The 27,569-nt window shown below is 35.0% G+C and overlaps 1 protein-coding gene across 1 annotated transcript in view; it reads right to left on the minus strand.

Annotated features, from left to right (window-relative positions):
* LOC104547623 (serine/threonine-protein kinase ULK4-like) overlaps positions 1–27,569 on the minus strand; it is a gene marked incomplete at its 3' end in the record, with an annotated part of 59,428 nt that overhangs the window by 489 nt on the left and 31,370 nt on the right. Inside the window, exons 17-19 of the mRNA XM_010193406.1 lie at positions 18,443–18,550; positions 14,037–14,120; positions 5,644–5,805 (exon numbers count right to left, since the gene is read on the minus strand). Coding sequence (XP_010191708.1) covers positions 5,644–5,805; positions 14,037–14,120; positions 18,443–18,550 — 354 coding nt within the window. The remainder of the gene's footprint in view (positions 1–5,643; positions 5,806–14,036; positions 14,121–18,442; positions 18,551–27,569) is intronic.

A 27,569-nucleotide genomic window follows, 5' to 3' on the forward strand; every position in this document is an offset into this window, starting at 1 on the left:
AATGATGGAGTCCATTCTTGAGTCTTTTATCAGCACAGAACGTATGCAGCATTAGGTAACACCACCCTAGAAAGGAGCACAGGCAGCAGAAAAGAGAGATGGTACATGCCACAGAAACTACAGTCACGCATAAAGGTGGGCATCTTTTTTCCCTCTCTCTGCTCAGGGACCATAATCTGATATGTAGTAGTTCACTACCTAAAGTCTATCTTTAGATCTAGATACTACTGTAGATCTAGATACTTGTTAAGAAACAGTGTTCAGTGTTAAACATGCAAAGTATTCTCCAAATGGCTGATTTACAAATATCAGCGATTAAAACAATTCAACAGAAAATGTAGATACTGACTGTACTTTAGAGAAGTGAGCACAAATCCATTCTGTGTGTACTAACTTAGCTATTTCATAACAAACATTACCAAATGACCTCCAGGGTGGATTCACCTCCAAGTCAAATCAGCTTTTCCTTTTGATACCTCTGGAAATGCAACCTTCAACATACTGTAACTGCTTTTGTTCTCTCCAGACCAAGAAAATAAGACTCCTTAGACAGTTAAAATTTCATTTTATTTGGCTTGAATGTAGTGTTAGGAGAGGAAAACAGATTATGTCAATTATTTGATTGACGTGAAAATCTTGATTGGGTTTAGGGAAAAACTTTGAAGGAGACTTTCTTCTGTGAAAAGTAGGGAGTAGTAACACTTCTCTGAGCTCATAAAACCAGCTGTATTTAGAAATTGGTGCTGCTTTGTTTTGCATTCAATAGTGAAGTCTCATTTAAGAGAAACTATAGTCAATTACACCCACAGGATACTACAATCAGAGAAACGGTTTCCATATAGGAACCTCAGAAACTGCTCAGTTCACCAGTGCCCTTAGAAACATTACTCAAAATGCTAAAAAGAAAAAAAAATTAAGGCATAAAAGACAATAAAGCAAGGACTTATGATGTTTAAGTAGACATTTTACTTTTGCTGTTCATCTACTCTGCTCCTTCTCTTCCTTGTCCTTTCTGGTCCAGGAACCATATCAATTGCAGCCTTTTTTTTCCTCATCTTCTCCCCCACCCCCCTGGTTTTAAAACACAGTCACTCAATCTAAATTTCTGAGTACAGCATGCTCTGTTTCCTCAAGGATGCAATCCAGCCCTTCACCTCTACTCCGAGTTCTCAAAATGAACAGGCAGGAGGTATGCACATTCACTAAACATATCCTCAAGTGCCGTATTATCAGTGAACTGCTGGGACCTAGAAACAGACTGTGCCAAAGCAACATGGAGCTAACTTGGTGGGCTAACGTGATGCATGCAGACTTGCCAATGCCTTAGCTCTCTGCTATAGACCTCATCAGACAAGGGTGACTGTAGTCACAGGCCATCAGATGACCTCCAGGCAAATCTGGTAGGAAAGACAGCCATCTGCTAGGGTCATATTACAGCTTCAAACACAGCAGGAAAGCTCCAGCCCACCACCAGCCAAGAGGAGAAGCTCTAAACTCCCATTGGCTTGTATGTCACAGAGCACTCTGTTGGCATGAGTGAAACCATCACTTCAGCAGAAAAGTGGAAGGCAGAGTTAAATGAAGGATAGCAGACAAAGTATCCTAAATCACTTCAGTAGGTCCAGTATCTGGAGAGAACAAATGAAGATAGGTCAAAAGGTGGTGGAACAGGAAGTGGGAACCAAAGATTAGAAGAGGTAAGAGCAGAGCTCACACCACCATCTTTCAGCAGTTCTCTTGGCACAGGAAATGATCACAGTGAGAGTAAAGCATTGGCAGAGCCTCTGCTGGAATTGGCTTCTCTGTCCTTGCTCTCTGCACAGCCTTAACCAGCACCTTTTCTCCCAGCAGCTCCAACCCTAGCATCAGAACCTTAGAGGTCCCTTCCAACTTGAGATATTCTATGAGAGTATGACCATCTATGCCCTATCCACTACCTTCTTGTCTTACATGCCATATGGTGGCCGGATAACATTCACCCTTTCAGGATGTACTCCATGAGCACTCCAAGTTTGAGGATGAATGTATTAATGTATCTGCAATACCGAAGCCCTTAAAAGAAATTATTCAGCACCAACTATTTAGGGAAAACAACAACAACAACAACAACAAAACCCACAACCAAGCAAACAAAAACAAATCCCAAAAAGACTGTGTTGGGCTTTCTCAAATTAGTTTCCATTTAAGTGGTTTATGTTTTGTCACTACTCTTCCAGCATAAAAAGCCATCTCTTAGGAACAAAATTAAAAATAATTTTTTTAAAAATATAAAACTTTCAGTGTACTGGAAAGAAAATGCTTTCTGCTGCTGAGCTTGTCAAAATGTCACTTTGAAATCTTACAGAATTATTTCTTCTCTGAGTCTAGCAAAATGATAAAAAGATACGGCTTTCCTACAGGCAGAATCTGTGATATTTACCTGAGGCATGTTGGACTCCAAAGTGAGCAAAAATACTGAGACAGAGTCCCCATTTGCCACCTCTGACAGGCAGGACAAGGTAAAGTGTCATTTCTTGACTCCAGAGACTGAAGACAGAGAGTCTTCTTGATATATTTTTATTATTGAAATAATCTTAAGTAAAATTCCATAATGCCTTACTGATGATAAACTTTGCAGACAGCCTGCTAGCTCTAGGTAAAGATATGACATACGTATTTCTCAACAGAAGAGTATTTTTATATGTGAATATAAATGTCACTCAAAAATAAATTCTTCAGGATACATTCAATCAAGGCAAGAATCACTGTATAATAAAATCCAATAGGACACTGATGATCTCAGTTTATGTGGTCATGCAGAATAAGAACGCCTACGTATCAGTAGCAACAATTTAATAAACATAGAAATTATACAGTACAATATAGCTGGAAAATACATTAAAATTTTTATTTAAAATTAGTATGTTACTGAAATCTCTATAAATCTCAGTTGGCAAAAGATCTGCCTGTGCTAGATTTCAATACTGACCATTTTTTTCCTAAAGTTAAGATTATATACCCAAATACACTAGCAGTATTAATACCTAACATGATTTATACCAGGCATTGAGTAATAAATCAAATAAATAAGTTCACCCTCTTGTTACTTCAGCGTTTCACTACAAAGCAGCAAAAGATTAGCATACCACCTTATTGTATCCCAATTCAGAAGCTTCCTTGTCTAATTCACTTCATATGTAGTAGAAAATAATTAAACCACATGCTTTTGATAAAGGACACAATCCCCAAAACAGTGGATGGGAAAATCCAGGGACACATTCAGACCCAAGCACACTCATGTGAAATTATCTGTCTGGAAGAAGGAGATGGAATCGGCTTAACTGGATAGCAATAATTTTCATTAAGCCCAGAAAAAACAGAAACAAAGCAGTTGGACCAAGGATGTCGAGGAGTGAATGTCCCTTACTATTGCATTCTCCCTCATTGCTGCTTTCACTCAAACCTTAGATAGTCTGCAGCAAGCCCTACCTCCAGTACTGTTACAAGGGGCCTCAAACAAGAATGCCCTCAAGCACACTATTTTATTTCTAATTGGAGCTAATCTTCGTAATTGGAGCTGGTACATCCTGGTATGCTAATACATCGAAGGACAGCAGATAGACTAGGAGGCACTGGTTGATAAAGGGAAGTAAGGAATTCATAAATGAATTTACAAAACAAGAACAATACAAGGAAGGGCCATATATGGGAAAAGGACTCAGAGTTCATGGGAAGAACATTAAGAGTGCCTCTTCAGATCTGCCAGGGACCACCAGAGACCACCGAAAGATCCCTTGTACACAAGCACAGTTGAGAATGATTAAGCAAATATTTAAATGCATTCTATTTAAATGCATTATATTTAAATTGCAACCAATCATTGTAACTTACATTGTCAAATCCTGAAACTTTTGTGCATAAACATACTAAGAAAAGTGACAGTACTCATGCGATGTTGTAAGGAATCCAATATCTTCCCTTCACACTCAGCACTGAATAAAGAATGCCTGCTTCTTAATCCTACGTTGGTGTTAAGAGAGTTTTTTTATTCCCAATTTCAGTGACGGTGTGACTAAAACCTCAGCAGCCACCCAAGGGAAAGGTATGATCTCCAGTAAGCCTACTGCCTTCACAGGAAAAGAATGTTGAGGACAACTAACTGGCCCCTATAAGTTGAGCAGCTGTGCAAGTCTGGTGTAGGAGTCAAGGGAATGGTAAATTCCAAAGAAAAATTATCCAAGTGGATAGCAGAGAAATGGGAGGAAAACTTCAAGACAAGTTGAAAGAAGTAAAAATAAAGAGCTATGATCTAGTGGCAAATAAATAACTGCCCAGTATAATGATTGATAAGAACTGAAAACACAAGATAGAAACATCCCTTAAGCAAAAGTAGTGATAGGATGGAGGATTGAGCAGATTTGTTTAAACAATCAATGAGTAAAGGAAATCATAATTCTAATTTCCAGTCTTTCACCATGTACACAGTCATGATCTAAGCATAAAATTTACAGATCAAATGGGTAAAGACTCAGTAAGAGCCTTTCTGGAAAAGCAGCCTACCAGCCAGACTCACAAGCAGGCTTAAGCTATAAATGCTTTGTATAAAGGTTACACATATGTTTTTTACATTTTTAGAGATTGACAATCATCTACCAATAAAAGTTCTAAGACTAATTTTTTTACAAAGAATTTCAGGTGCCACAGAACAAAGGCTTCCATAACACATATTTTTCTAAATAAATTTACTGTTCTAGAATGACAGCACATTTTCCCAGTATTTGAGCAGCTTATTTCCCAGGCAACAGTCTGTCACAAATACACATCGAGGTAAATGGTTAATAAATCCACATGTTTTTAAAAACTATGAATTTATTCTACCACTTATCTCTTCAGCCACCCTTCAGATACATTTTTAATTCTCTCCCTTTTATTACCTTAATGCTACATGCATCTAACTACGTACTGCTGCAGCAGCAACATTACCATTTTCCACCTGGGAAGCCAACAGTAAACTCATTAGTGAGGCTGAGCTCTACCCAGGAAATGAACATCCGGTTATCGCACTTCATTTAAAATAAGTCCCTTATTGTTCAGGTCTATAATATTGCCTGTACTGGTGGGTAAGGCTTTTGATTTGTCAACAAGAGATATGGTAAAAGTCACAGCCCTGCTAAGTATTTGCTACTTCACAAATCTTTTGTTCCAAACCTGTTTCTTGCATGCCACAGCTCTGTTTGTCTTATTATCATCCTATATTAACTTACAAATTCAATGCAAAGACTAGCCCTGAAAATTTTACAGAAAATAATATGACGATTTCAAATATGTCTTCTAAGCAAGACTGTGATCAAAAGACTAAACGCTTAAAAGTAAAACATGATACAAAAAAGAAATTTCAATTTTGCAAGAATTTGATTATTTGCAAGATTAAACTTTTCAAACATAACTCATGATCACTAGCATAGGAAAAGATATGTTCCAGGAAATTATTAATTATAAGGACTTTTCATATGCACTGGACTGCAATATGTGCACTTTTCAATCTCAGAAAACTTGTAAATATATTTTAATGTAATCTGAAATAGGAACACACATACATACAGAAAACATGCTTTTCAAAATAAACCCCACAACATTTCTACATCATGAAAGTCAATTCCTTACCGAAACAGCAGTTATCTTCAAAGAATCTACCGTAGAATGTGTGAAAAGGTACCACAAGACAGGTCCAATTTCTCCTGTAATAAATCCTTGTGCATGGCACGAGAGAGTGGTGCAAACGTTTTCAATGATCTTTGCTGCCAAATGGTTCACTACCCGGTCTTCCTACAGGAAGGAGAGGAAAGAAAAACTCATACGCAAACGTTTCTCATTTTGTCTTAAACTATTGCCCACGTCCACGTTTCAGTCCATTTTTTGATACTTGCCATAGTAATTTCATAGTCATATCAACTTGTGAAAAAGTTATGTTTAGAGATCCCACTTCTACTGCAAAGACAATTTAATACAAGGATCATTTAATACAAATTCTCTCAACTCCAGATGACCAGCCCAAATCAAATGCAGTCAGTGAAAAATGAAAAGGTTTTATTATGTTAGTGTTCCATGACCTGTGCTTTATGAACAAATGTCTGTGTATCAAAACTCATCACTCTAACAGGCTTTGAATAGCAAGATTATGAGATTAGGAAAAATAAAATTAACTACATTAAACACTATTTAGAAGAGCAAATAACCCCATGGTATAAAGAAAAAGCTTTCTTGCAAGTCAAGTTATTCCATAACTCTTTTCTCTCCCTCTTCTGAGACAGACAATCCTGACCAATGTTTAAGATAAAGCATTGGGTCCTATATCACTTTCTAAACTTCTGTACAGAATTCTGAAACCTTCATATTTTAAACACTAATCAAATAATTTTATCTGCAAAATAATTTGTGGAAAGACACTGTACTTGTAGCTTTAATATCTACATAAGACTATTCATGCTACAATGTCTTCATGGAATAACATGTTGGAATAATCATCAGCATATCATGAACATCACATGGCAGCTGTTCATTCTCAAGAAAACTGTTACTGACTCCAATGGAAGCTTAACTTAAAACAGATCACTTCAAAGCAGAGCCTCTACTTTCTCTCTCTCTCTTTTTCTTGTCCCCCTCACTGCCTTTCCCTAATACGTTGGGTTTTGGTTTTTTGGTTTTTTACTCTGCTTCACTTGACCTTAGCAGAACTGGAAGATTCATTCCTGGTGGTTCTTTGGCTGTGCATTGCCTCACCGTATCTTGATCTCTCACTATGAATAAGTGAAGTCTTTCAACAATGTCTAAAATGGCATTCTTGAGTTCAGCAAGAGTGAATTTTAAAATAAGAAGGACAACCAATTTTATTTGTCAAGTCTACATCATAGCCTGGCTTCACCACAAATAATTCATCATAATATCTAATTGATTTCTTTCTTAAACTAATCTCCACATTATCCTACTAACCTTTGGATTTCTGACATTTATCTTCACAATCAGAATCACCAACAGCTGTGAGCAATAATAATGAAACCTTTCAGAAAGCAGTACAAAAGCCTTCCAGAAGGGGAGAATTTTTACTTCATTAAAAATACTTTCAGTATTCACTCTTCCTTCTACTGACTTAGGTATTCTAAAACATAGTCACTGATGTAGAAATATTTGGAAACACTAGTATAATGCTGTTTAAAAAAAAAAAAAAAGCTGTATTCATCATTTTCATGCTAATCCTTCCTGTTCTCCCAAGGAACTGCAGCTCCACACAAAATACTTAAACAAAATACGAAAGCCAATTCCCATCTACACCAGCAACGCGCTTTTATACAACCCTACTTATTTCTGTGGTCTTCCTTGTGATTCACAGCCATGAAACCAAAGAGGATTTAGGATTCTCAGGTTTTACATTTTTTATTACTGCAACACACTGTATCATTTTGATCTCTTAAAGACCGAAATACACATACATGTTTACCAAAATTAAGATTCTCAAGACCTTTTAGAAATAACGTTAATTTTTCATCTTTTTTTGTGTGAATTATACTTCTGAATTTCAGCCTTTTTTCTTTTTTGCACAGTTAAGGTAAAAACACATGGATTTATCAAACTGAGTCTATGCATTTAGAATTAAATCCACAAGTGAAATGTTAATAGTCAAGTTAAATCTCTCTTATATATGAAGTGATTGCTAGGAATGCCAAGTGGAACTCAACTGTTACTTTAAGCAGGCAGAAACACTTAATGAATGTACTATAATTCAATTAATAAATTATAATCAAAGCATTATACAGCAGATAATAGTTATTATGAGTGCCAACAAATTTCCAGGTGCAATTACAGATTTTCTTTGCAAAATTTGGTCCTGAAGATGTGCTTTATTTCTTTTCAGCCACCGTGGAAATGAGTTATGTCCTGTGCCAGACAGTCCTGGTGCTTTGGCTAGAAAAAGGTCACGTAAAGTCACAGTGCTCTAAAAACTCAATGAGGCTGTGAGAGTAATTCCATTTGCTGCCACCTGAGATTGTCCACCTTGGCTCCTCTGGGATCTATTCCTGAGCACTTCCTAAGCAACGAGACTTGTACCATTTTCTGCTTAATTAACTCTCTGGACGGGAAGCGTGACCTAAACTAATATTTGGTCTCTTAACTAAAGGAGTCATCCTGCTGTGTTACCAGGACATAAGCTATGTTAGTGAACAGAAATGGATCTTCAAGATAGGAGTAAAGCAGTTCTATGTAACAGGTAACCTATGACCATATAATGAACTGCATGAAATCCAAATCAATGAATAGAACTGTATCAAAAAGAAGCACGTACTCTACTTTCACTGGGTTTAGATTTCAACAGTTTTATAAAGTGCATTAAAGATATAGCTTCTAATTTTCAGTCATGTTGAACACTTGCAGATGTATCTGTTTCCAGTGAAAATTGGATATTTAGTGGAAATTAGCCCTGAGTGAGAAAGCAAATACCAAAAGGGTAAATAGATGTAAACTGCTAAAAGAGAACTTCTTTTAATCAAGTCTTTCTATTCCAGTCATGGAAAAAAAAGTCATCAAAGTATTTACCTTCATTTTTGGAAATACCTGAATCTATTGGATATTTTTATAAACTGTTAAAACCTTAACAGCATGCTAGAAGTTTTGGAGGCACTGAAGATACAGTCACTATGCTAACCAACATGTTAAAAACAGCATCATTTCATTTAAAGGTTAAGATAAAATAATTTATGATCTTTTTATATTATGCTGTGTATAGATACATACACTTGAGTAAAAGCATAACACTGATTAAGAAATACTGGAAAAGCTGAAAGATTCAAGAAGTAACACTGTATTCCATCATTCTTCTCTATCTACTTCCATACACTTTTTCCTTTAATATAAAAAAAATAAAACAAAAAACCAACAGAATAAAAAGAAACTACAAACATAAATGAATGAAGTAAAGCTGTATCATTCTAAGCATTCACTATTATAAGAATTAAATCTTAACTTGGCAACAATTAGCAATATAAAACATTCACACAGAAGAAGGAGCATGAAAAAATAAAAAATTTAAATGCCTTTTGTGGAAAAAAAATCTAAAAAATCCTGTCAGTAAACTAGAGAATTGACATCTGAAGAAGAAATTAAAGTGATAATGCTTATGGTTCAGACTATTACTTTTATACTGTAGCCAATTCTGTCCATAAACAAGAAAACAGATACCTAAAGAAGAAATTAAAGTGATAATGCTTGTGATTCAGACTATCACTTTCATACTATAGACTGTTCTATACTTTCTGAGAAATTGTTATTCTCCTTTCCTCCAAATTCTCCTTTGTCCTCCAAATTCCCTGTAAAGGAACTGCTCTGGCTAAGAAACTGTATCATAAACTGTATTGCCTTGTATTATATATTGGCAATTATTTTTCAAATTTATCTTCTGTTATTAAAATTCCTTATCAGTTCAGAACCAAAACCCTCAGACTTATATCTTGCTCCCTCATAAAGGAAGAAACTCATATGAAAGAGGGAAATGTGTACTATATAGCTTATTGGCAAGCTCTAGTTTATTAAAAATCCTGTTTACACAGTACCTTGCACATCCGAAAGACAGAAAATTATCCTTTGTAACCTCGTTCACTATTTCTGTTTCAAATACATTCTCCAGGTGCCATGCTTTAAAATAACAGGATTGTGCACATTCTAAAAGCCATGCATCAAAGCTGTACACATTAACTTACTCATGTAAGTATATTGCCTATATATTTTCTTTTCCCAGGTTCTATGAAGTTATTATTAAACTGCATATAATTGTGTACCTTATATTTACATGCCATTTGTATGCAGAAACAGACAGATACCAAGCACCTGAAAGCTTTTCCAGTGGTTCCTCTCTGCTTTCACATAGGAAGACTCAAAAGGAGGCTGGCACACAGTTTGACTTCACTGTCTAGTTTCACTGAAGGACCTCATCAAAGCAACATAATTCAGACCAAATCAGACAACAAAAATTACAAGACCTCAAAAAGCAGTTTGGATATAAGAAAGTTGTAAGTTGTATGACAACTATCAGAAAAATCCCTGGAACAGGGGTTTTGTGTCACTGTTGACAACAGCTCTAGGAGAAGATTAGTAAATAAATATTGGAATATTTACTACATAGGTTCTGACAGACTGCAACATTATACTCCTACTAAACACATCAAACTGGGCTTATAATTTACTTATTTATGAGTGTACCAATTTCCCTATTTTGAACCATCACTGAACATGCCTGTTCTTTGAGTTGAGTTCTGACTCAAGTTAACAACCTTGAAGTGCAAGAAATCTGAACTTACGATCTGCTACAGATAAAAGACTTTCCAAATCTTCTACTCCACTGTCCTAAAACTCCTTTCACCTATACATACAGTTTTTGTCACTTTTGGATTTTCAGGCATAAAAGGTGTGTAGAAACAACTCCACCTGCATTTTCTGAACATTTTGTTCCTTTATAGGTAAATGAAAGGGACACATACACATTTTGAACTCCTTCCTGCTCTACTGTTCTGTTCTGTTTTAGAGAGCAATTCTGCTCTGATAATGACAAATCTTATCAAACTCCAGAGATCCAAGTATGCTTCAGAGTAGTTCACAATGGAACTGAAAACCAGCAAATTTTCTTTACAAAACTGAAAGCTATATTAACTATAATACTGAATGAAATAAATTGGTTTAATCTTCTTGAATTCTTATTAAATATATCAAATAAAGCTGCTTAACTGTCAATAAAAACTAGAACGAAGTATTTATAATGCATATACTTAATACACTGTAGTTATTCAGAATTTATTACAAAATGTTAGTTTGCCATTTTCATAAATACTGAGACCATATACAATTATACACTCTGGAAAACATATTGATGTAAAATGTAATTAAATAAGCTTAAAACAATTAAAATAAATTTTATTATTTAATTAAATTTAATTATAATTTTATAATTACCAATGTAAGAATTCAAAGCTTACTCACATGCAACTAATAGTTAGATCAGGGGAATTTATTGAATAAATAGCAGATTACAGGCTACAAGTGTAAAATAAAGAATACAGGTTGGTCAGAGGGCAGGAGCATATGTTATCTGAGGAAAGGCTGAGAGCACTGTCCAGCCTTGAGAAATGAAGGTTCAGGGAACAGCTTTTTGCTGTCTACAACTACCTCATCAAAGGATAAAGAGAAGCTGGAGACAGATGTTCTCAGAGGTGCCCAGCTATAAGACAAGAGGAAACAGCCATAAGTCGTAACATAGGAAACTCCCATCATACACAAGGAAAAACTTTTCTACTATGAGGGCGGTCCAGGTATTTCCCAGAGAGGCTATGAGACTGCCATTCTTAGAGATGTTCAAGAATCAAATAGAAATGTTCCTGAGCAATCTGATCTATTTAGACCTGCTTTGAGGAGGAGGTTGCATTAGAACACCTCCAGTGGCCCACTCCATAATAAAGTATTGTATAGTCTTACAGCTTCAAACATACTAAAAAAAAATAATCTGTAAGACATCTGGTTATATTTTAAATCTGCCTGATGACACCGCACATATGTTTTCATAAAAATTCATCAAGTAAATTTTTTCTGTAACTTTTGCTGCTAAAGAATGTGAGATTTAGTTTTCCACTACATAATCTGAGAGATTGAAGCAACTGATATACTATCAACCTGGATGCATCTACTTCAGTAGCCCTGTTCTTACATATTTTGAAACAAATATGTAAAAGAGGCACCATAAACTGAATTGAATACTTAAAAATCTTTCTGTTTTTCCATCTTTGTTCATTCCTCCTCCACCCCTGCATCTAAAACATCTGGTACAAAAATCTTACTTTATCTCTCATTGTTCTTTCCTTTAAAAAAAATCTCTTGCAAACAGATGTCTAACAATAATAAGATTTTAATTATCTACTTATAGATGCTGCAACATCATTTTCCAAAAAAGATAGGAGGCTGGTAGAGTTCCAGAGGAAAAGAAGATTGCTACAAGAGTGGAGGATAAAAGTAGCAAACGAAATTGTAAAAGTTAATAATAGTGGGTGGTAGCTTTCTCTAATTTCCATATGTTGTGAAGTACTTTATATATTCATGGATATTTTTGATTCTTCAAATGGTGCTGTTCTGGAAAGCTGAGGCTGCAACCACTGAGACAGAGCAACTTGTATTAGTACATCCATGGCCAAGAAGGCCAATGGCATCCTGAGGTGTATCAGAAGGGATGTGGTTAGTAGGTTGAGAGAGGTTCTCCTTCCCCTCTACTCTGCCCTGGTGAGACCACATTTGGAATATTGTGTTCAATTCTGGGCCCCTCAGTTCAAGAAGGACAGGGAACTGCTTGAAAGAGTCCAGTGCAGAGCCACAAAGATGATTGGGGGAGTGGAGCATCTCCATTATGAGAAGCGGCTGAAGGAGCTGGGTCTCTTTAGCTTGGAGGAGACTGAGGGGTGACCTCATCAATGTTTATAAATTTGTAAAGGGTGAGTGTCAGGAGGAAGGAGCCAGGCTCTTCTCAGTGACAGACAATGACAGGACAAGGGGCAATGGGAGCAAGCTGGTGCATAGGGGGGGTTCAATCTGAACACGTGGAAAAACTTATTTACTGTAAGGGTTACAGAGCACTGGACCAGGCTGCCCAGAGAGGTTGTGGAGTCTCCTCCTCTAGAGACATTCAAAATCTGCCTGGACGCCTTCCTGTGCAACCTGATCTAGGTGATCCTGCTCTGGCAGGGGGGTTGGACTGGATGATCTTTTGAGGTCCCTTCCAACTTGTAATATTCTGTGATTCACACTGTATTCACAAACAAGCATGAATACTTAAACTCTACTACTTACAAACCTCGAGCATCTTCATGAACAGTGTGGAAATGTACAGCTGTGCTTAGTTAGCCTCAACATAACTTTAAATTTACCCTTAATTAAATTTAATTCAAATTATGGCATAGGGAATATATTTCTATTTTGTGCTATTTTTTCCAGAAAAATATATCAAGATTTAGATATTTAGATATCAATATTAAGAAAATTTTTGACATGTTTCAGGACTAAGAAGTTATTTTATTCTATAGGAATAAATTAATGTCTAATGGATGTCTTGATTTAGTTTCTCAAGACTGAATATTCAGAAATAGGAAGTCTTCCATTACTAAATTTATAATTTAATAACTTCTCACTAATGTAACATAGAATGACATCTAGAAATAGTCCACAATACAAACACAGTTGTGTGTTCTTGATCTCCTGAAGGTTTGAAGACGTTAAAACACATCTAGTCTCTTCCTTTATTAAGCACAATCTGTAGGCAATAAAGATCTCAAAAAAAGAAGAAGAAAGTATTTCTCTAGCTTTCCTCCCTCCAGCAACCTCCAACATGTTTTCTGCCTTGAGCTCTGCCTTGGGCAAAAATAAACTCATATAAACAGTAAACGCCAACCTTCTACTCAATTCATTTTTATTTTACAAATTGGAAATATATGCATGTTTTTCTTTCCTTCTTCTAACACAGCTAGGTCATCACCAAGAAAAATGAAGAATATAGCATAATACATGTACAAGAATAAAACTAATTACTACTTTTTGTCCTCAAAAGAATGCTAACAATCAGTATGAAAAACAATGTATTTTTCAAAAACCATACATCAGATACTTCAAAACAGAAAGTAAACCCTGCTCAAAAATACACTGTACAAAAATCAAATTGCAAGAGGACAGCTCAAACTGTCAGAATATTTCTCAAAAGAAAGCCACTGCATTAATAAATACATTTATTAACAGTAATTTTATATTTACTATCCTATTGCCAAAACACAAGCTGCAATGCTTAAATGTTGAATGTACAGAGAACACTGCATTTTTGCATTAATCTCCTGTTTAGGTCATGGTCTTATCTTGATTATTTAAATTCAAGAGCAATACTTGTTTGACAAGGTACTGCAGTGCTGCAGGCTACAATCCTCACACAATGCCTAAAGGGTTATTACAGTGGAGAAATTCTATTGAGGACAATGAAAGAGCCTTACCCCTTCCCGAAGACACCTCATTAGCACAGTGTAAGCAGCTGAGGGAACAACCCAGCATTCTCTGGGGTGCTCCCTTTTTCCCTCCTGAAATGAAGCCAACGGCACAAATGATTAAAACAAAAAATCACAGTAATCTCACTCACATAAAAAATGGGTAACAGATTCTTAATAAGGTTCATATTATACACATTTTCAAATTAACATATGCTATAAAGTATATTAAATTCCAGGGCAGTATTACTATTTAATGTTGTTTCATGTGCAGCAAAGAAATTGATATTTTATTAGCTTATTTAAATAACCTTGAATATTCATAGCAGAATTTGTCCTAATATTTCTGGATTTCATCAGTTCCTCCTAATTCACACACACACAAAAATATTCTTGCATTCCTCTCCGTCACTTTGGTTACTTTAGAGACAACTGATTATTAAAAGTAGTAATGCTTCTCTTTAAATGTGATTTAATTATACCAACTATATGTCTGGTAACTAAAAACACGTAAACTTACCTTGGAAAAAAATATTTAAAGTCATATAGAATTTAAAGACAGAAAGTATTTAATAAAACTTACTGTATGGAATAGCCTTTAGGACATTATCAACACTGTTCCAAGATCTTTAAGTATCCTATCAAGTATCCTTGATATCACCCTTTTAGAGAGGCTAATTCTCTGCTGCTTGAATCAGGGGTTTGATCTTCCATTAGAAGTTAATGAACTTAACTTCCTCCACACACACTCAGTGTAAAACTTGAAAAGAGGACACTTGGATTTCATAAAGTTTTAACTAAAACAACCTCCATATCTAGGATAGTAACACAGAAATATTAGCAAGTAAAAAAATAAACAAAATCAAAACAGCCTCTTCTGGGAAAGTAAGAAATAATAGGCATTGGATGGTATGAAGATGATATGCAATGAAATCAGTATGTAGCTTGTTTTAATAGGGAGACAAAGGATGACAAGCAACAATTCGTTCAGAAAGCATACGTATCTTGAACCCTATTGATGATATTAGTAAATGATTTTTAGTATTCTAATTAATTACTTATCATGAAAAGCACAGGATGGACAAGGTGGGGGTTAACGATGCAGAAACAAATCATACTTTCTGAATTTCCTGACTTCTGCATGGCTTACACTAATTCAACCTACATGAATTGATAATGTCAGGCATTTAATTAAAGCACGGCACATTAGCAGGGAAGACTATTACTGAATTGCCTATCAAAATTAATTTTCCTTCTTTATTGAAAATAAACCAAAACTTTATTTGCAACATATATCAATACAGAAAATGAGTTTGTTAAATCTCTCTTCTTTTTTTTTAAGCTTTACATCTGCTAACTTTGTATTAGGAGGTATGGAACAATTTTCCCTGGAAGTAATTTACAGACAACAATAATAAAACTGGTTTGACATCTGACAGAGACATCAGATATACTACATTCCACCTCCTTCATCTTATCTGAGTAACAACACGTTGACATTTAATCACAACCTAAATCACATTTTAAGCGTTCTGAGGCTTACTGTAAAAGTTTAAGAAAATGCAGCCCAAGTTTCAAAGAAGGATGGTAGGTTACTTTCTAGCAGTCAAAAGTGAAATCTCTTCCACCTGGAAAAAGCAGGACAAGGCTGGGAGTCAAGACAGAGTTAAAATGACAGCCTATGCTGGAACTGACATGGGTCTGTTTCTCATTTTATTCATCTAATTTAATCAGAAATTCTGTCAAGTTTTTCTGTAACCATCCACATAAAATGTACTACAAAAGCCTTAAGAAATGGTGCAGTCCTGAAACGTTAATAGTTCTTCCATTCTTCAGACTGATTAACACCTTTCTGCAAGGTTTAGTCTTTAGAAGAAAAAGGCAAAAGGCGTATGAAACTTAGCATCGTTCTTAATTTCCTAAACACCCCTACACAATTTGACATTTTAAAAATTTAAATATATCTTCAACCACTGGAGGTCTTCCTACTTTTTGCTCACAGCCCATGTTGATTTTGATTAAACTTTAGGTTCTGCACCCTAATAACACAAATATTACATGGAACTTGAAAGTTCTCCCTCAAGGCAATTTGCTTCAGAGTAACAGAACATCTTCCCTGGGGTCTGCTCATGCTACTTGTGTATTGCTCTGGGCTTCTGTTTGAAAGAAAAATGCAGAGATGGAGCATAAGTTCTTACTTATGAGAACTCATATGCAAGTACAAACATAATATCAGAGTTTAGGATTGCAGAGGACCATTATGATTATCTAGACTTTTCCCCAGTATTTTCTAAGCCACAGAAGTGCAACCAGTGATCATGTATTTAACTTAGTGAATCATGCTGCACCTAGATAGCTAAGCTTGATTTTAAGTGTTTGATAATTTATGATTTACCAAATGTTCATATGAAAAAGATCTATTTTAAATAATTATTTAGTATTAATATTGTGGTTGGACCTAGAAACACTTAGCAAAACCCCACAGGGAATAAAAAAATAAACATACTCAGACATGTCCCAAAAAATTACAGTTTAAGTGATAAATATTTAGCAGCTTGATAAAACAATTAAACAGGCTGAACAGCAAAATGGAAGAAAACAAGGGAAGAAAAGAAAACCAAAATCATTTTATGTACAGTTCCTAATGAATCAGATGCAGTTAGGAGCTTTTTATTAAATTAGTCAAGGCATAAAATTTTGCTGTTTAAAAATATAAATTGAGAACAAGCATTCCTGTTTCATGTTTTTATACTACTATTGACTTGGTGTGAGATCTTGGTAAGGTCATTAAATACTTTCATTCTGCAGTTTCATGACCAACAAAACGTCTACACCACTGGAGTATGGTTAAGTCGGTACAGTATAGAGAAATGAACAGCTTTATAAAGAGTTTTTCTCCGAGCACACAAATCACACTGATATTTTTGAAGTGTTATCGAGACAGTGCCCTGAGCACATACGTGTAGAGTAGTTCCAAATATTTCTTCCTATTCTCTAATAATTTCTTAGTTATAACTCAACGCAATGCAACCCATTACTATAGATCTTCCTAAAACATGACAGAGTTGTCACTTAAATACAAGTTTTATCATGCTTCAAACATTGTGAAGTTCATAAATACATATAGACTCAAAAATCTGTCAGTTCACATTTTCAGTAGAAAAAAAACTATTAGGGTCCGTGCATGCAAATGATTTTGCTGTTACAGAACCAGTAGAAACAGATTTCTTTCTATCACTAAAGCTTAATTTCAACATAAAATCAAGCAGTGCAAAATACTCTTGCCAAATATAGTTTTCAAGTTGGAGTTTTATTTGTTTTTATTGTGGTAAAAAAATATATAGTTTGCAATCTGTCTGATGATGCTAAGCACAATTTTTTTTCCCCTGAGGAAAACTGAGAAAGTATTAAAACATATAAAAATAAACTGTGACTGTAGATGTATTTTTCATAACATAATTTCTCAGTGCTAGAATGAATTCTGTCACTCTGTGTCTTTGATAGATATTTTGGCATTTGTTTAACCAGAAAAGGACAATGCATACTAACCTATAAAAAACAAGGCAACTACTTCGTCTTGAGGAACACATAAAGGACAATAAAATAATAAAGTAAGGACAGTAAAAAATTAAGCCAAAATGCAGGTCCATTTGATATCTTCATTCCTCTACCAAGTGACCAACTAACATAATAGAATTCAGAGTAATTAGATGATGCGGTTAATATGAAGGCTTCAGAGAAGCTAGGGCTGTTTTTCCTGTTTGAAGTCACCTTTGTTTCTAATAACAAAAAGAAAGAATTCTACTCTTTGAGTAAGGACAAAGAAAGGTGAAGGTTTAAAGGACCTGTTGTCTTCAATTCCCACTATTAATAGTATTTCTTTTCTACAAATAACCTCTGTTTGTTTTTAATGTGAATCTACTATTTCTAGACTTAAATCAGTTCTAATCTGCAATCACCGTAATTCCATTTTAAATTAGTCAGGATAGTTCAATTTCCTTTTCCACAGCACTGCGAATCCAACTGTGCTAGAATAAAATCTAATATAGACAAGATATATTAATTTATAGATATCGTAGGCTGTATTGGCACATCTTATTTGATCAAAGTCTCTAGGTAAGATGTTCTAACACATATCTGCCACTTGGAGGGCAGCAGTCATTATGGTGATTGATGAAATTGTTTTACAGAGTTAAAACTCTATACTTGAAGAATGCTATTTAATTTATCTCTGATTAAATATATGATTGGACTAACATGTTTCTTAAAGTAGGAGAAGTATCACAGAACATACACGGACAAGAAACTGCTGAGGATGCAAATGACAAAGTAATTTGCTCTTTTTTTTGTCTACTTTTCCATAGGAAATTTTTTTCACATTTGTTAAATTTGTAAAGATCACTTGACAGTCTTACCTTGCTGGCAATGAGGTAAAGAAGCTCCCCAAGCGCTGGTAAAAGGCATTGTTTCAATTTGCTATTCCTGAAGTTCTCTCTGATGAGTTCAGTTAAAAGTATAATTGCCTAAAATTAAAAAATAAATCATAGAACAACATGTATAATCTTTTCTCAAGCAAACTGTACTGTTAAATGTAACAAGCTTTATCTGAAATGCCATCTTACTAACATGCTCTTCACTTATGCTAAAGAGCCATTTGCAAAGGATTTAGTAAGTATGGAAAGACAAGAAAAAAATAATAATTACAAATCAGATTACACATGCAACATAGAGAAAAATGCAATTAGGAAATAGCCTCAGTGACAAACTGCCAGCTATCCCTTCATCCCGTTCCCTGAGGAAAACAGAAGTAGATCTGCCTGGAAAAAAATCCAAAACTTACTCTTCCTATGTTTCTATCAGAAAATCTAAAAGGTCTCCTCACCATCAAGTTACAAAAAGAACAAACAACAAAAATAAGCAATGCTGTCCTTTGCATAGATATTAAATTAGAAGATAGGAACTCAAAGTTTTGTCTTCTGATCTCTGAGTTCACTGGCAACTCAGTGTTAGAGAACTGGATGTATTTTAGTTTTCTGTTTGCAAAGCAAATATATGTATATAGCATCTATATTGAGGTGGTGGAGGGAAGTTGAAAATTCCGATTCATCTTGTGCAGGTGACCTAGTAAGGAATCACTTTCCCATACACATATGGAACAGATTTCAACCTAACATCTAATGCAGGACTCATTCAGGAAGTCAAGGATCATTTAACTATCACATATTAAATTGAGAAGCAGGCTATCTGCTGGTTAGGGTGTGCTCCCCAAAATCCAAATGTGCTCCAGTATGTACCAAGCATATAGCAGTATAGAAGCCAGTTGTTTCTTTAAGACAGATGGATCTACATGTCTCCTCTGCTTTAAAACGTTCATGCCTTGCAAGAGTAGGGACAAAAGACAGTGCAGTGAATATGGATTTAACCTACTTCCTAAAATAGTTCCTTTGACTACTGGGAAGGATTTAGTTCCAATACTTTTAGAGTACATATAAGATACAGCAAATAAGCTCTGTAAAAAGATACTGTCATTGAAGTCAGTGATTTCCAATAGTTTGCATGATACACTAAGAAAGATATGAAGTTATTTGTATGTACTTTAAATAAACAGTAATACTGCACACACTATTCCATTTTAAACATTGGAAACAGTCAACTTTTTAATGATTACTCTAAGTGTGAAATGTGATGTAGCTTGCACTATTTTTTTTAATTAAACAGAGAAAGCATTGCTGTAAAGTATCTTAGCCTACAGGAGCAGAAAAAAAATAGTAGTTCAGGCAAATAACGATACTTAATGCATGTTTCACTATTATACAGACAACAAGGCAATAGAAACCATCATATTATGATCTCCTTTAGTATAACAAATGGAGCATGAAGTTTATTTCATCCTTCTGCTTTTGAACTCCTCCCCTTTAAACAGCAAAAACATGATATCAGCAGTATCACTGAGACATTTTATGTGTTTATTTCAGAGTTTAGTAGAGAACAACGGACTTTTAAAAATGGACTTGTTTAAAAATATTTTAAAGCAGCACTAACTCTGTGACAGTTCTATCCCAAAGTCATTAAGTCCAGGTCTTAGATACTGATGATGCTACAAATATCTGATAAGCAGCACAAATGTTTATTCAACAAAGAGCATTGAACTGCTCAAATCACAATGAAATAAGTACTGGATCACTGTAATAGACTTTTTATTGCTCTTTACTAGTTTAAAACTATTTTTAACATGGTTAAACAATAGGGAAGAGTTAACGAGCTAGAAAAAAAAACGCATCTCTGTTGAGCAAGTATTATCTGTGTACAGAGCACAAGGAGCACAGATTTCTATCACACACCTCAAGGAATTCAATGTTCACAGTCCTACTTGAACACAAATAAGCAGGACTTCAACCCAGGCACAAGGCATCTGAACAGCAGCAGTTTGGGGAAACCACTTACTTTGTGCAGTCAGCTTCCCAAGATATTCTCAGCTTATGCGTAAGGTTTGAACACAGAACCCGGTAACCATTCTTGCAAACTGGTCTCAAATTAATCCAACAAAAAGATATGGATTTTTCAGTTCTGATTACAGGCCTGCCTGTGCAGGCTCCCTTCTTCTTCTGTGGAGGATCCACATCTAACTCTCTTAAGCACCAGCTTCATTGCGCACTCAAGGAACTCCTCAATTCACTTCAGCTGACTGAGTCTCACCACCCTAATGCTTTCAAGTTTCAGTTTTGCTTCTGTTAAGAACCTTACTCTAAACAGAAAAAAGTCCTCACAGTAGACAGAATCTTTCAGGTGAACCATGTGAAATGGCTCAGATAACTGGTTTTCAACACAACTGAAATACTCATAGAGCCCAGTGTACAGCAGTTTAATATTTCAGATAGTTCATATGAAATCTGGAATCACCTCACTTGGTAACCCGGAGAAGTCAAACAGCTCACAAAACCTGGTTAAATTGTGGCAGTTAATTTGTGATTTGTTTGCCATTACATGTTCTCTAACTTTTTCACATTCTTAACAAACTCACTTCAAGCCTGGGAGATGATGTGACGGGAATGGAATTGTGGAGTCAGACTACAGCCTGGGTTGAATATGAGGCCACAGAGAGGGACCACATGCTATTGCTGACTATAATGCCACACTGCACAATTTTCTGAAGTGGAAGAAAAGGACCAGCATAAAAATGGATTACAAAATACAGCCACATTCATATACCCACATTGTAGCTACAGCAGCAGATCTTGCTTCCAAAGTTTCTTCTGGTGCTGTAGCTGCTAGACAAAGGCTTGATGCAGCTCAGAAGCAAACAATAGAGATACACACATTTTCTGGACATAACCAATGAAGTGGTACAGGTTTTATGTTAACAAATGTAGGAACAGGAAAAGCTTGGGAAATGGGAAGCTTGAATTTCAGGAAACGGATGCAGATGAAAGGACAACAGGGATGCAGGAAGAGACTAAGGAAAGCATAAAAGGTTAGGAGTTTGATCTGGACTGATAGAAAGGTTATACTGTCATCCATAAGAATAATTCACAATAAGGCTCCCAAGAAATTTTAGTTTCTCTTTCTTTCTTTCTCTCAAGTGTGTGCCAAAGCTACTTCAGTACTTACTCCCAAAGGGGAGAGCAAAACAATCTACAGTCCTTATTCTGAAAGCTATTTAACGTGACACGCCTTTGAAGAGAAGTATGGTAACTGAAGGATGTAACACAGAAGTTTTTCAGAGCTACAAAGACGTATGCTGTTTACTTTGGGTAGCACAGAAAAAAAATAATTAAAAACCAAAACAAGCAAAAAACACCAACACCAAACAAATCACAACAGCAACATTGTGGTTTTCTCACAAATCATGAAAAGTGTTTGGCAGAGCAAAGGTTACCTGAAAAGTCCTGGTTCTCTACCCTCAAAACATGCTCTCTCCTCCCACTACCTCGAAAGGCCTGGGAAAACACAGTCCCATGAAGTCATTAAGCAAGAAGCAGCTAACAGGAAAGTGTTACTCTGACTTTCTTGGTTTGTTTTTTTTTCAGAAAGCTAAAGAAAATTGTGATTTCGAACATAAATCCCATTCTGTATAAAGCAATGCAAATAAATTCCAAAACACATACATTGGCTGCTGATCACTGCAAAGCAGATGGCAAATTTTTCATTATGTATACACCCCAATAAAAATACCTTATTAAATCCTTGATGGAATACACAAATATTACATATCCACCAATTAAAAAAAGTTAAAACATAATTTTTTAACCACAAAGAACAAACATATAGCAAAACAGTATAACTTAAAGGGTATTTTAACTGAGAGGTATCCTAGGCAGGAGACAATAATTCTGTTATTTTCTGAGACAGGACCAGTAAAAATGTACATAATCTTGAAAAAACGGAAGATAAATTTATTATCATCCCTGACTTGCAGTTCACAATATCAGAATATCTTGGTATAAGAAACTGTCTCAATGCTTATCACCATCTTGTAAGTCACTTCAGATTTATTGCAAGACATCATCTTCTAGAGATCTTTATTGGAAAACTACTCATAGATGTTGCTGGATACTGAAGTATTTTCATTACAAGGTATAATTTTTTTTACAATGATACTCATAGATTCGGAAAGTCAGTTGCTCAGAAAACAAATCTTGACTCCTAGATCCTTCGTTAATATTAAATGCAATTTATGTTTTTGCAAGTCATAGTATTTTTGCAGGTAACGGCTAGATTCTAGTCTCCAACCTTATTGTCATTTGCATCTATATAGAAAGAGGCAAGATATTGACATATATTGGCCTCAAAAGCTCAAAGAAAATAATCTGTGAGAATTAGTCTCATTTTAGCAGACATTGGAAGAAAATAATCTGTGATAATCCTGTTACAGACATTCACAAAAGCATATAGGGAACTGAAAGTTGAATCGGTATATTTGGCACTACAGCACTTTTTCTTCCTCAGAGCACTGAAGAGTTTTATCCTCAACTGTCATTGATTTTCCTTCACCTTCTGACCTTAACAGCTTCATAACAGAACTCCAATCTTTGTACAGAGAAATCATATAAAACCTGGAAATGTAGTCTTCAAATCAAAGCAGAGATCTACTAAACAAACTTTGACCTTCTCCCTCTTTTTATGTAATGCTATGTTCATTAACTGCTTTCAGAACATTTTTTCAGATGTTATTAAGGAACTTTCAATAGTGTGTCATTCCAGAGAGAGCTTCACTTTCATATTTAAGTGAAGAAGTACATTTATCAGTAGGTTTTAAATCTAATGTATCAGCTTGAGAAAGTAGCAGTCAAGTTGGTTCAAGTGCAATTCTGCACTAAATTATGAACATATGATGACAGCATTTTCTCCTTTATTAGATTTGCTTTCTATAGCTATACAGAATTACTCTTGCTTTTGTGATGAAATAATACATAATTTGAGAACTACTTTCACTGTAGAATACATACCACTAAAAGTACCTCATCGCTGTGGCATTAACAGACACTATCCATATTCAGTTAACAACTCTCAACTTTGCCTTTTTAGACTGAGAGTGAACATACCATGAAGTAGTATTTAGATCACACAAAATTGATGAGCTGTGTGATAATACGAGCCACAGACAATAGTCCCAGCATACTAGCTAGAGACATTAAAACATCATCATACCTATGTTAAGATTGCTTGTTTGTTTGCAGGCAGGACTTGATGAAGAAAATACAAATCAAACTGTACATATGCTACAGAGATGAAGGCAGGCTGTTCAAAATTATCAGTTTTAATGGTGTGTCTCAACCAGCAGAAAACTATGATTTAATATCAATACTCATCTCATCTTGCACCTGTAATATTTATTTTCCCAGAGCAGGGTTAGTGTATCATCAAAAGTTATCAGTGTATTATCTAAATACATTTAAGTGTGCAGTCCTAAAATTCTCAGAATCCTATGTTCTATTAAATAAAACAATGAATTTAACTTTATATTTAGTAAACTATTCTTTTACTCACTTTTACTAAGATCTGTTCGGCAACCTTACTACTCAATTGGAGTTTTAAAAACTGTCATTAATATTAAATATACTGGGTAGCTTATCCATCTTCTATGGGTTTTTGGTTCTTATTTAAAATGAGGAATTTAAGGTTTAAAATTAAGGAAAACTAAATTAAAAAAACAATATATTGTTGAACAGGAATTACTGTTTCTCATTCTCCTTCATGATTTTAGGACTAGCAGACCTACTTATTTTTATTCAGAAGTGGTAAGAAAAGTAAGCTGTTTTCCTGATATTCCAATTAGTAATGTCCTAAAAGGAGTAAGTCAAACAGCTTCCTATTCTGTCATGTGCACAGATTACTTCTAATGTTGACTATAGTGATTTGCACAAGATTTAAAATATTCTTTCATCCTTACATAAGGAAAAATATAAGACTTGAAAAAAATCTGTCCAAAGACTTTGATTCAACGTTAAAGGGCACTATAAATTTTAAACAAAGAAAGTTCATTACCTGGAAAAAAACACAACAGAAAAATCAAAATTTTAATTACATAGTCTACCAAATAAAGTCTCCTTCTTACCTACAGTACATTTTCTTTCTTTTCTACCTTCCTACATGTTCCCTTTCAGTGAAGTAAATAGCAATGAACCTCAAGTCCTACACTGTCTGGTAAAAGCATCTTAAATCTAATAAATTACCTACACCTTTTACACTCGCTGTCAAACTGGATGGATATAGTATAGTTGTAAAAAGAGAAGAAAGAAGAAAGATCCATATCTGGATTACATTCATTATAACAATAGTGTGTGGAGTTGATATATTACCTGTAGCAGATTCTCAACCCATTTCAAGGTATATCTAGAAGTTTCCCTGCAGTTTTGAGAGTCCAGAAGTGAAGATTACAGCATATTCAAGAAAAGGTATTTTATACCTGAAGATGTAAAGTCACAATGTACAGATTTACAATATTACTCCATCTTTGATCTATTAGTACAGCTGTCAGCAAGTATTAGTTCAAATTAAAACATACCTGCAATTCTGCAAACCCTTACAGTGATAAAAAGCGTCCAAGCCTCAAGCAGAATGGAAATTATTTTTCAGTTCATTTTCTTGTGAGTACACACACATCATGTAACATGGGCAAGTAATGCTAAAGCCATCTCACTTTCCTTGGAGAAAAGCACTCTCACGAGGCAGAGAAAGCATGCTGCAGTTACATTGTCACTAACCAAAAAAGGAAACTACAGCGATATTTATACCAAGTACTCATCTTTAAAATGGTGTGCGAAAAAAAAAATAATAAATTGCCAGCTTTCTCTGAACATCTTGAGTGTATCACCTACCTCCCTTCTCAGTAGAATATGAATAGCTAAAACATTACAGGGGATAACTGTACTTAATCAGGAGTTGTATCCACATGGACCTACTGCACCACAGTGAAAACTGGTTAAATATCCTGAAAGAAACAAGTGGCATAACTGAAGAGTTGGGTGGCAAGACAGAAACAGATGCTTTTGTCAAATTCATCTATGGGGAGCAGACGTAAGAAGGGGTCAGTGAAATATTCAGGTTGTGCAAATTTTGTGTTTAGTGCAACAAACTGGGTCATTGAATGAGGAGGACTGAAGGAAGTTCAACCATCGAACTATGGATGTGGTACTTATGCTGTCCAGAACATAGAAGAAGATAAGCAAATGTACAACATATCACACAATTATGCAGAAATATAACTTCTCTAGAATTCTTCTAGGAAGCAATATAAGACAGATGTGTGACATTTTTCCAGGTGGAATACAATGCAAAATTGATTCATCATGAAAACTCTTAACTTTTCCACTTTTATGTAACTGCTGTAGGAAGATGTTTTAGCAGACAAGCAGAGTACTCAACCAGATGTCACAAACTCAAAAGGAGGCTCCATCAACTTTCTTTGGAATCAACTCAAGATCTCAAAACCATACACAAACAGTAGGAATTAAATGACAAATCTGTTATGTTTACTAACAAATCAAAAATGCATCTAAAAGAACTGTCTATAAGCTTTAGGACTGGTTTCTTTGTTGTTGGTTTGTGTTTTATTAAGAAAGAAAAAGTTATTTATTCTCCCTGTCTGTCATGACAGAAGTATTACTACATGACTTCAGTTGCAGCTGATCATGAATAAATCTGAATAACCCAGCCCTTAAAATTGAAGATTTTTTATGACAGGAAGAGCCAGGTAAAATATGTGCCGCAAACAGAAAAAGAGATCCTGTTTTCATTTTTGCCAAGGGCACGAATGAAAAGGATTGCTCAGGAGTTCAAAAAGTGAAGAGTCCCTGAATTTAAAAGATTTCTGCTTTCAAAATATCTGAAGATGTAAACTGAAACTAGAAACCAGTCTTCACAGAACAGGATTTGGCATGAGCATCCAAAGAAGAGGTCTTTTTCTTTTCTTTTTCTTTATTCTTCTTCTCTTTCTTTTTGTTTTCCTCTATTTGACTATCATCATTATATGTAGGTTTCTACCAATCATCCTTGCCTTTCCTGAATGTCATGTTTCTAGATTTTTATTCTTTTCATAACTCTGTGTGAAGTTACTCTAAGTCACTTTGTTCCGCTTCCAGGCAGTGGCCCTGCTATGCACTTGATTTAGAAGCCATACTGATGATGTTCTTGAAAGCCAAAGTCCATCAATAAAATACTCACGTAGGACATTTTAGATTGACTAATTCTACATACAATTTCTCATATTTTAGAAAATTCTATAGACTGAGAATTTTCCATAATTTTTCACTGAAATTAGTTCCCTTTATTGATTATTGCAAATTCCTTCATTCTGCTAGGTGACGATGAAACCAGATCACACATCTGGCTAGAAATTTCCTTCTTCTCTGCAGAATTCTTTTTAAAATTTGTCTCAGAATAAAATAAGTTTTTTTTTTTACAGATGATAGTTGAAAGGGCTGCTATTCAAAAGAAAAGCAAGGACTACAACCAATACACAACTGATCTTGCCTAATACTGAGCCTGGTTTGACTGTCTTTTAGTGTTGCAATCAGAAGGCAGTGGGAAATCAGGCTTTTCAGCTTTCACCAGTGTGCAATTTCTATCACAAAAACATGTTGTAGCCTGATTGTGTCAATCAAGCAAGTATGTGCTCTAGAGAAAAAGGCTGATTTTTTTTTTCTCCTGTTACTAGTCTACGATTTGATTAATTTGCAAGTGCAAGATCTTTTGTCAATCTAAGAAATGAAAGTACTATTTTCAAACTATTCATTTTCACAACTACCTTAATTTTCGTTTTCTATTCTACAAAATTTACCCACAGTATCCCAGTGAAAGTAACAATAAAAATTGATGCTACAAGCAAAGACTAAAGTCTATCCATGATGCCAAAAAATTCTAGGGAAAGAAAAATTACATCTACAACACAAGCGAAAAATTCATCTCTCTTTCTGTCCCATGATGCATAAATACACATAAATACACTATACTCTGATGTGCTGTTTTCATGAAAGCTGAGGTAGCATAAAAAGAGAAGCACTTAGATAATCATTTTAGTATCATCTCCTTCTGCGCGATCAT

Source organism: Mesitornis unicolor, unplaced genomic scaffold (assembly GCF_000695765.1).
Source record: "Mesitornis unicolor isolate BGI_N332 unplaced genomic scaffold, ASM69576v1 scaffold10541, whole genome shotgun sequence".
Classification (NCBI taxonomy): Eukaryota; Metazoa; Chordata; class Aves; order Mesitornithiformes; family Mesitornithidae; genus Mesitornis; species Mesitornis unicolor.